Genomic DNA, 11,284 nt, shown 5'->3' with positions numbered 1-11,284 from the left:
GATGTAATATTGCTTCATTGGCATCCTCCCATGACCCTCTACCACTGTGCCAAATTTCACATGGATTGACCAAGTCAGTGAGGAGAAAAACATGGAACACACACACACACACAGAGTTTTCATCATTATATAGTCAGATGAACAAACACAACACTAAAACTCTGTTGCTGTCATCACCATTGTCTAAGCCCCGCCCTCCTCAGTCACATGCAGTAGGCTGTACAGTGATAGCAGTGACAGATTACCACCTTAAACTCAATGAGGGCAGATTTCAGACTGACGCAGCTTCTTATTTCTGACTGGTTCACCAGCTGAAATAACAACTGTCACTGAAGTGTTTGATCAGCTGTGGTTAGCTAATGAAGCTCCTGTGATGTGAGCTCCATGAGATGGTTGAAACGCCGCCTCCAGCTGATAACAAGAAACCTTTGCATTTGGTGGCCATCACACAGTGGATAATAACTTAGCATCATGACATAAAGGAGCAGCAGCTTAGAGCCAGTTCGTCCCAGTATTGTGAGTGAATGTGAGATCAAACCTCTGTTCAGTTCCAACAGAACGCTGTTTGGCTAATTGTTTGTGTTTTTGTATTTTTCACTGTTAACATGACGAGACAAACAGATTTTAGGATGAGGACTGACTGATGTATTTGGCAGACCTCTCGCTGTCTCTGATGGTGTTGGCTGGAGTTCAGCAGAGAGCTGCCAACATGACCCAGGACTCTGACAGCATCCAGGACCACCTTCACACAGTGGTTTATGTGTCACACACTGCCGGCTGTGATCAGGACTGTTGTAACCACACTAACCAACACTATAATATGTTATCCCCGGCCTTTTAATGCAGCATGTTAGTATGTGTCATGTGCTGATGATTGTGTTACGTTAGAGCACTTAAACACACACTTGTGTTTTTAGTTTTGAAAAGGCTTAAAGTAAGAGGCGTCACCCTGCTGCTTTGATTCAGTCTAAGACGATCTAATGTGTGCTCATTTTCACTTATGATGTCACATATATTAATCAATGTGTCCGTCTGTCCTGTCAGTGGCCAACTACAACTTTGACAAGTCCAAGCAGTGCATTGGCGCCATGACAATCGAAATCGACTTCCTGCAGAAGAAGAGTACGGACTCCTCCCCGTATGACTCGGACAAGATGGCTGCCGAGTTCATCCAGCAGTTCAACAACCAGGCCTTCTCTGTTACCCAACAGGTTCATATTCACACGCCTCAAAATATCCAGCACACAGATGCACAGTGTGTGTGTGTGTGTGTGTGTGTGTGTGTGTGTGTGTGCTTTGTTCTCTGCTCTCTGGCGCTGCCTCTGCAGGTTGTTTGATCCTCCTCTTGCTTTCCTCTGTCTCTCAGCTCGTCTTCAGTTTCTGTGACAAGCTGTTTGGTTTGGTGGTGAAAGACATCGAGGCCATGGACGCCAGCATCCTCAAAGGAGAGCCGGCCTCTGGAAAGAAACAGAAGGTACCTGACGGCGCTCGCAGCTCGTAGCAGCTCATCTTCCCTTAATGCAGCTCTGTCACTGTAAACTGGACCAACACACAGTCACCCCTCCATAATTTAACTCCCATTGATATTAGAGAAATATAACAAGGGAACAGAAGCGTTACAGTGACACACACTCTTAAATAATGTACCGTATGTTTACCACACACTGCTGCCGCCTGCTGAATAATTAATTTCATATTTAAGCATCATCTCGATCCTCCACATACACCATCCTGACAGCTGGTGTCACTGCAGTACAGAGGAGCATCCTACCCCTGATTTATTGCGTCACACTCATTATTTATCCATGCACACTAATAAGGAGGCCCGTAAGGACCAAACACTGCACTTCAGAAAAATGCACTTCAGATCTGAAGACGCAGCAGCTGCTTAAACACAACGTTCAGAGGAGTTTGCTCCCAGTTCAGAATTAAAGGTACGAATGAGTCAAAGCAAAGTCTATTTAAAAAACAGAAAAATCCTGTTTTATTAGTTGCACTTTGGGGATTTTTGCAGCGTTCTCCTTCTTTCCTCCTGCCGGTGCTTTTGCTCGTGTACATGCTGTATCTGTAGGAGCCACAGTGTTTTCATGTCTTACAAGTAGAGTCCTCTCAGCTGATGTTTAAAAATGAACAATAATGAGTGTCGTGTGAGTTTTATCTTGTGTAGTGTGTCATGGTAGACGACAACCAACGCTCCAATTGTGATTCATTACAGTCGCTCTGATGTAAAGACTAGAGGATTTTAAGAAGTAAGAATAAGAGTGTGAAATAGAAGTAAGTAATATAATAAAGTGATTGAATAAAATAAAGTATGTCTATTAATTTAGAGAAGGTATGAGAGGTAACATAAATAAAAATAAACTTACAAATGCTATTTCAACTCTAAAGGAAACGGTTATTGGTATAAATACTGGGCAGGATGAAATAAAAGATATTTACAATAATTAAATTAATAAAGAATTATTTTTAAAAAAATGAAAAAATAAATATATATTTTTTTAAAAACGTTACACATTAAAAAATGAATAAATGGGTAAAGTGAAATTTGTTGGAAAAACATTGATTTTTAACATGAAACATCTTCATTCAGTGTTTTTAAATCAGCTGGTCTGTTTGTTTTGGAGAGGAAGAGACCTCTGTGGATAATTCAGCTCCCTGTAAAAACCTCCTGAACAATGAAGGAATTCTAACCAGGAGTTCACGCTTGGCACACGGAAGAAGTTTCAGCTAGTTGCAATCCACAATTCTCACCACTAGATGGCACTAAATCCTCCACACTGCTCCTGTAATCAGGAGACTAAGGCCTTGTCTTTGCCAAAGTATTTGATAAATGGTCTCTGGGTTATGGAGGACAGCAACCACCACAGGTGTAGAAATAAATAAATTGATTATTGAAGCCATTATGGCTGAAAGTGAAAGAGGTGAATGTTTCCACGTCTCTGACTGTAACTGTGTTCTCTCTGACAGATCGAGTGCGGGCTGATGATCGGCAACAGCCAGGTGATCTTTGAGAAGGCGGAGAGCTCGTCCCTCACACTCGTTGGTACGTTCCTCATTTCCCAAAACCTAATTAACCTCAGGATCAGGGGCCGCTTGCACAAAACACCTTAAGATTTTCCTTAAAGTCCCAGTTAAGGTTTCCCTAAAATAAAATTGGTTGCACAAAACACCCTTAAGTTTTCTCCTTAAAATGTTCACTTAAGTATTTGTGGTTTTCTCCTTGTCCTGGTCTTATACTTAAGGAATCCCTCGACCGTTGCACAAAAGACCTTAGCAACCAAACAAACCTTAAGGTCCCTCTGACTCTGTCTTAACTGCAACATGACCGAGTTTATGGTGATAAATGAAAAAGCTAACACACCCAGAGCAGAGTGTTGTGTGACCAGGAGAACCTGACGGAGACACTTCTGATTTGACTGAATTCATTTCCATTTCTTCTTCCTACAGTCGTTTAATGTTTTCTGGTATTTACTTTGTAGTTTGTTCTTTCTCTGATTGTATTCCTCCAGAAGTTTCATCTCTTCCTCCTCTGACCAGTCTGGTTTTCTTCTCTTCTTTTCTTCTGACATTTTCTCATTATCTAACTATGAGACAACTTTGTCCAAGCAAACAAACAATCTCCATGGAAACAGCTGTCTTTTATCGCAGTAAATGAGTTTTTACTTAACTAAGGAAACCTTTTAAGGGATTCTATATAAGTCCTTCAGCTAAGGAGAATTTAAGCCTTAAAGCCCTAACTGTTTTGTGCAACTGGTCCGTAGATCAAAACCTCCTCCACTTCACCCTCCCTACAGAGACCCATTCTGTCTTCTTTTAGGGGGGACGTAGCAGGTCAACAGTAGATGCCACATAGACGTGGGTTACATCATCTGAAAGCTGTGAACCTGAACATTAATTTGAGATGCAGATCAGCTCTGTGTGTCGTTTGTCTAGTCATAAATCTGTAATATACACGTGTTTTGGTAAGGCACCTATTTATAAAGTTTAGAGTGCACAGGTGCTGAGAACATTATGATCAAAGCATGTGATGATCGTTTGTCTCATAAATTGTCGCGCCAATTTTTGGGTTGATTCCATTTGAATTGGTGCTAAATTTAAGCATCACTCAAGTATTAATAAGAATGGTCGGAAATCCCTCCAAAATATCACATTAAGACACCAAAACCTTGAGGAACACCACAGAAAAATCCAGATTTGGAAAAAAACTTTTGACATTTGGAGATTTCTGTAAGAACTGCAGTTTTCAGTGACTGGACGGCGAGTGCTTCTGCTCTGGAAACTGCTGAGAAACCCCCTTACTGTCAATATACCCATGAAAGCCAAACATCCTCTGGATGCTCCAGGTCTCTAGTTTGTGTCTGTAAAGTTTCATGATGCTGTGATTATCCTAGAGGTCACTACAGGTCATTTTATACAGTGGCGTCTAGTTTAAAAGACAAACATGGTCGTGCTACAATAAAATGACTACTATGGGGACTAGCATCATCACAAATGAATAAAATTGGGCTCATCAGATCCACATGCATCTATGCTTGCCAGTCACGCCCCATTCATGCAATTCCAAGACTGTTTAGGCACCACAGCGTGCAGAAATATTCCAATATAACAGCCAATAATTAGTTCTGTGTGAGAAAAGCTGCAGTGGACAAGCACAAAGTGGGCATGTCTGTAAATGAGAGACTTACAGGTACCCATAGACCCATTTTTTATTCAGATATCTTGAGGTCAGAGGTCAATGGACCCCTGTGAAAATGTCCATGCCTTCCCTACGAGCCAGGTTAAAGGAAGGAAAATGCAGGATGTCTCTGAATCACAGCCGTAGATAAGATCAGAACCTCTTTTCCTCAGTTTCTTTTATACGGCTGATCATTTTAAACGCCACAAATCCTTCATGGTAAATTCAGAGAGCTGCAGATGAAGCTTCCTGCTCTGGTCCTGTATCTGTTTCGTCCACAAGGTGGCAGTAAGAGCACATTACAGCATCGTCTCCCACAGATCATGTGTCTGCTGAGGAAAAGGCCAAAAACACCTTACAGACCAAACCTGACTTTAATTTAATGGTTTTTAATTCTTCATGACGCTCCTCAGAAACGTCCCTCCTTTCCATCTGACATCTTTAAACTTTTTGTTCCAGATATCCTCCTCTGTCCTCTTGGAGTCACCTGCTTTGAGACGATATAAATGTGTGAGTTGAATAAAGTAGTTTCTCTTGTGTGTTTGAACAGGAAAGGCAAAGACCAAGGAGGCTCGACAGACAATCATCAACCCAGACTGGAACTTTGAGAAGATGGGAATCGGAGGTCTGGACAAGGAGTTCTCCGACATTTTCCGCAGAGCCTTTGCTTCCCGAGTCTTCCCTCCGGACATTGTGGAGCAGATGGGTGAGAAACCTCCTCACTTTTAACTCCGCTTTAGTGTTTTGGTTGTTTTCCGTTCTGTCTTTTTATTGGCTCGTTACGAGTTGTCACTGCGTCTCTACTTTCCTTAAGAGATCTGAAAGTTCTCTGTCCCATATGACATTTATGTACTGCAGGGACTTTCATTTGCATTTGGGTTTTACTGTAAATTAAATGTTTAATTGGATTTAATTAAAGTTTAAATAAAAGGTATTTTATTATATGGAAACATCTGGTTTGCATAACGTGACTTTGCTGGTAATTTTGTCGACAGTGTATTTTATCCCTGCTGCAGCCAAATGGAATAAACAGTGATGCAGAGGAGGAAACAGAGTTAGTCGCAGAGTGACAGACAGACACAATTTATTCCTCCGTTTAATTTTATTAATCTGGTTTCTTCTCCCTCGAGCTTTAACCTTCATACATCTCTCCCCGTCCTCTCCTCTCTTGCCTCATCTCTGCTTTCACCTCTCACTTCTTTCTTTCTTTCTTTCTTTCTTTCTTTCTTTCTTTCTTTCATCCCTCCTTTCTGATTCTTCTTACACTTTTCATCTGACTTTTGTTCTTTCCCTCCATGCCAGAGGGGTTCTGTTTTCTGGTTGTCCGTCTGCACACATTTACGTACCATTCTCGTGAACATGATATCTCAAGAACACCTCGAGGGGATTTCTTCAATTTTGGCAAAAACGTCCACTTAGACTCACCAATGAACTGATACAGTTTTCGTGGTCAGAGGTCAGTGTGCCCTTTATCCGTCTCATTCACCATGGAGGTGAAATCTCAAGAACACCTTGAGGGAATTTCTTCTGATTTTTTATTAGATTGTTGTGATCAAAGGTCAAGGTCACTGTGACCTCATCTGTCGCATTCTTGTTAACGTTATATCTCAAGAACACTTAGAGGGAATTTCTTCAAATTTGGCAGAAACTCAATGATGAGCTGATTAGATATTGCTGGTCAAAGGTCACTGTGACCTTGCATCCATCCCATTCTTGTGAATGACATATCTCAAGAGCACTTAAAGGGGTTGTATTTTTTCAAATTTGGCACAAATGTCCACTTACACTCAAGGATAACCTGAAACAGTTTTAGTGGTCAAAGGTCACAGTGACTTCGTCCATCGCATTATTGTGAATGCGACATCTCAAGGATACCCAGCGGGAACTTGGTTTTTGGTGCTAACATCCAGTTCAACAACAATGAACAGATTACAGTTTGGCGATCAAAAGTCAAAGTCACTATGACCTTACATCCGTCTCATTCCTGTGAAGACGATATCCCAAGAGCACTTTCTTCAAATCTGGCACTGAATCCACCTGGACTCAACAAAAAACTGATTCAGTTTTAATGTTCATAGGTCTCAAAGGTCACTGTGACCTTGTCTGTCTCATTCATGTGAATGCAATATCTCAAGAGCACTGAGAGAGAATTTCTTTAAATTTGGCACAAACGTCCACTTAGTATCAACAATGAACTGATTCAATTTTAGTGGTCAAAGGTCAATGTGACCTCATCTGTCTCACGCGATATTTTAAGAACACATGGAGGGAATTTCTTCAAATTTGTCACAAACATCCTCTTGGGTTCAACGATGAACTGATTAGATTTAGGTGGTCAAAGCTCAGTGTGACCTCAGAAAACATGTTTTTGTCCATAACTCAAGAGTTCATATGCTAATTATGACAAAACTTGACACAAATAATGAAGGTGAAAAGGTCAAAGGTCAGCTTGACTGTGACATCATCATGTTTTAACGTCATATCTCAGGAACAGAAGGGGAGACATTTGGTCAGATACTGAATTGGTGACTCTAATCTTGAAACTGTGCTGATTGTATAGATCTTCTGTGTGTGAAGCATCCATGTTTTCACTGACATGGATGGAGACTGTCAGAGACACTGGACTGGTGGGCGGAGTCATACAACCACAGGGTGGACTGGTGGGCGGAGTCATACAACCACAGGGTGGTGATTCTAGTTAACTGTCCCTCCCTCCTTCTCCTCCCTTCACTGTTTCTCATCACTCCCCTCTTTCTTGTTTCCAGGTTGTAAGCACGTGAAGGGCATCTTGCTGTTTGGGCCTCCAGGCTGTGGTAAAACACTGATGGCCAGGCAGATTGGTAAGATGCTCAACGCCCGCGAGCCCAAGATCGTCAACGGCCCCGAGATCCTGAACAAGTACGTAGGAGAGTCTGAGGCCAACATCCGAAAACTGTTTGCTGATGCAGAGGAGGAGCAGAAGAGGGTGAGAGACGCTCGGTGTGATCTTCTATGTGCTTCATTTAAATATAACAACTGAATTAATTATCTTTACACCCGACCTGCCTCCAGCTGGGAGCCAACAGCGGCCTCCATATCATCATCTTTGATGAGCTGGACGCCATCTGCAAGCAGAGAGGAACGGGCGCCAGCAGCACAGGGGTGCATGACACTGTGGTCAACCAGCTCCTGTCCAAGATTGACGGCGTGGAGCAACTGAACAACATCCTGGTCATCGGTCAGTAGCATCTGAGGGAACTGATTCACCTCACTCACCATCCTCACCAGCTGTATCATACTTTATACCAGTGGTTCCCAACTGGTCCAGATTTCTCCTCAGTCATTAGTTCAAGGTCCGCACGGTTTAATATGTTCAGTGTCATACTTAAGTTTGGCCATGTCATCGAGTTAGTTTGCTGTCTCTGTCAAGTAGCCTTCTGTTAAGCGGGATTTATACTTGTGCGGTGGTGTGTGTGTGTGTGTCACTCTGCAGTTACACCTCCAAACACTAGTCGGCTGTGGGGTTTCTGTGAAGTGCTGTAAAGTTTAGTTGATTCAAAACACACATTAAACACACGTTAAACACACATTAAACACACATGAAACACACATTAAACATGGCTTAATAGAGACAGTTTCAAACACAAATCAGCTTCACTATAACTCGCAGCATTCACAGACAAACACTTGTCTTTATCTGGACACATTTTCCCCACAAACACAACATGCTAACGTTATTAGCACAAGCCTATGGCATTTTACATTGTATAAATTAGCCTAGCAGCTAGCAGAGATTTCCTCTGCTCATATTTCAGCCAGGATAAATCACACACAGTATGTGGAGGCTTTATTGTCTTCACAATTTATTGTTTCTTATCTGTGAAATTAAAGTAAATCAAAGCTTTGTTTCCACTGAGGGAAATGGTTTCAGCTCACAGAGACAGACAGGAGGTCTGTGTCACTGTGACGTGTAGGTACATCTCTGGGGAGGTGCACGTCAGGCTACGGCGTAGGCTCTATGTCGACGTAGGTATGGCATCAATTCGACGCAGAACTATAAATCCCACTGTAGTCACTCACTCTACAGCAGGAAACGGCACTTCAAAATTAAAGCTCTGTGCTGGGAATTCACCGTACTTCAAAATCAAGTGTGTTTTTTACAAACTTGACATGTTTGCGAGTCACTTGAGTCCGTTCAGAATAAACCTGCGACCCCAAAGTCGGGAACCACTGCTTTACACTGATTGAAGAGCAGGGACCTGAGGCCCTGCAGGACTCTGTGATGCAACAATAACTTTAAAACATGTCACCATTTGGGATCTGCTGTGAGCCATACTCACAAATCACTTCTGTGAAACTGGTCCCAGATTGTAAAACCTCGCTGTGATATGTATTATCTGCGCACACTGTTAGTGTCAGGTGACACTTTATTTTGATAGAGATGCTGTATTAGAGCAGTGTGTTCGACAGCGCTCTCCACCAGCACCATCCTAACAGCCAATGAGGGAATACCATCCCTCTGATAGAGCTCCACAGACAGTAGACCGTCTGTACCGAGGAGAGGCTGTTCTGCTTCATTTGTGGGCGTTCATGATATAACACTAAACATTTAATGTGTTTATAGTATATATGTGTTTCTGTGTATATGTAGGTGTGTGTGTGTGTATGCTCATGTTTTATTCATATCCCTCTTCTTTTGTATTTTCTTCACAAGTTATTATAGTGTCTTACATTGCATAAATTAGCCTAGCGGCTACCTGAGTTTTCCTCTACTCATAACTCAAAGGGATAGTGCACCCAAAAATGAGCTACTCATAACTCAAAGGGATAGTGCACCCAAAAATGAGAATTCAGCCATTATCTACTCACCCATACGCCGAGGGAGGCTCAGGTGAAGTTTTAGAGTCCTCACATCACTTGCAGAGATCCAAGGGGAGAGGAGGTAGCAACACAACTCCACCTAATGGAGGCNAGTTGTGTTGCTACCTCCTCTCCCCTTGGATCTCTGCAAGTGATGTGAGGACTCTAAAACTTCACCTGAGCCTCCCTCGGCTTATGGGTGAGTAGATAATGGCTGAATTTTCATTTTTGGGTGCACCATCCCTTTAAGTCACTGTGTCTCCTGACAGAACAGCCTGCATGCACGTTTTTTTGACTTTGTGAACAGACAGTTACTTTTGGAATTATTTTTTTTATTTACTAGGATGTATTTTAATTTATTTTAGGGTTCAGAGAAAGTTGGTGAATGCAACAAATTCTGTTAAATCACTCAAGCACACAACTTGAGAACAAATCTGTGGGGCCCACCGTCAGCTTTAAAGACCAGAGTCCTGTTTCCTGTTTCATTTTCAAACTTTATTTGTTGGTATGTTTTTAAATAATTGTGGTGATGAGTATCTTCTGTCTCCAAAATGGAAAATATTAAGATTTTAAGCTAAGTATGATTAAAATGTGGACGTATAATATGAAATAAGACATTTATTTGAATACATTTACTCCATATGAGATCAGTAAGTACTGTACAGATGTCAGCGTGACAAACTCTGCATCATCAACATCAGACAGCATCAGCTACACGAGTCCGCCCTCCTTCTGCTCTCTCAGTCTCTGTTGTCGTCTCCTCCTCTGCAGGTATGACCAACAGGCCCGACCTGATCGATGACGCTCTGATGAGGCCCGGCAGGTTTGAGGTCAAGATGGAAATCGGTGAGTGTTTTGGAAGGAGAAGCTCCTGGACCAACTGGTCCAGCCTCTTTTTTAGGGTCTCATGTACCCACACAGATCTCTGTTTATCTGCTGACAGCCTCTCACCCTCAACCAGAGCTACAGACAGCACCCTCTGCCTCAACATGGCAGCAGCTACACACTGATCACTGTTTGGTGTGCCTCGTGATTTGCAACTTGCAAAACACTTTCTGTGTGGGAGTCAAAGCAGTTTAGCCAGCATGCTAACGCTAACAGAGTAGCTAATACTGCTTCACAGACACTGTGCGTCTTGTATTTGTCTTGTGATCATAAGGAGCCACAGCAGACAGTTTAATTTATTCATGTATTCAGTCATAGTTTTCATCAGTCTGACAGTTTGATCAGGATCACTCATATTAGTGCCATGTTCCTGCTTCACCCTTTTATATGTTTGTTCCTCTCCTTCCCTCTCTCCTTTCTTCCTTCATATCAACTCTTTCTCTCCACCCCTCCTCCTCCTCATCGTGCCTCATCGTCTCACCTCCAGGTCTGCCTGATGAGAAGGGGCGTGTCCAGATCCTGACCATCCACACCAACAAGATGCGAAGCTTCAACCTGCTCGCTGGCGACGTCAACATCAAGGAGCTGGCGGCTGAGACTAAGAACTACAGCGGTGCCGAGCTGGAGGGGCTGGTCAGGGCCGCTCAGTCCACCGCCATGAACCGACACATCAAGGTCACTCTACACTTTGCAATACACATTGTATCAGGGCGGGGTCGGGGTGATACTCCAGGGCACATAATGTTAGAAGAACACGGTGTTGCTTGTCTACTGCTGCCTCCATCAGTTCATGCGTGAAGTAACACCGATACTGATTATTTTAGGTGGCAATGAAATGTCTTGCTGCAGCCTCGTCCACAGCAGCACATTGTTTAACTTAGTGCC

At 42.6% G+C, this 11,284-nt stretch overlaps 2 protein-coding genes across 4 annotated transcripts in view; one reads left to right on the top strand and one right to left on the bottom strand.

The window, feature by feature from the left end:
* LOC126405581 (dual specificity protein phosphatase 3-like) overlaps positions 1-11,284 on the bottom strand; it is a 608,181-nt gene that overhangs the window by 394,586 nt on the left and 202,311 nt on the right. The window lies entirely within an intron of this gene.
* Positions 1-11,284, top strand: part of LOC126405554 (vesicle-fusing ATPase) — a 67,373-nt gene that overhangs the window by 41,856 nt on the left and 14,233 nt on the right. For all 3 annotated transcript variants that reach the window (XM_050069333.1, XM_050069331.1, XM_050069332.1), the window contains 8 exons: positions 1,045-1,211; positions 1,367-1,474; positions 2,968-3,043; positions 5,226-5,381; positions 7,441-7,640; positions 7,727-7,892; positions 10,286-10,360; positions 10,887-11,074. In XM_050069333.1, coding sequence (XP_049925290.1) covers positions 1,045-1,211; positions 1,367-1,474; positions 2,968-3,043; positions 5,226-5,381; positions 7,441-7,640; positions 7,727-7,892; positions 10,286-10,360; positions 10,887-11,074 — 1,136 coding nt within the window. The remainder of the gene's footprint in view (positions 1-1,044; positions 1,212-1,366; positions 1,475-2,967; positions 3,044-5,225; positions 5,382-7,440; positions 7,641-7,726; positions 7,893-10,285; positions 10,361-10,886; positions 11,075-11,284) is intronic.

The sequence above is a fragment of the Epinephelus moara genome, chromosome 18 (genome assembly GCF_006386435.1).
Source record: "Epinephelus moara isolate mb chromosome 18, YSFRI_EMoa_1.0, whole genome shotgun sequence".
NCBI lineage: Eukaryota > Metazoa > Chordata > Actinopteri > Perciformes > Serranidae > Epinephelus > Epinephelus moara.
The sequence above is the reverse complement of the archived record's forward strand: the minus strand, read 5'-3'. Positions and strand labels throughout refer to the sequence as shown.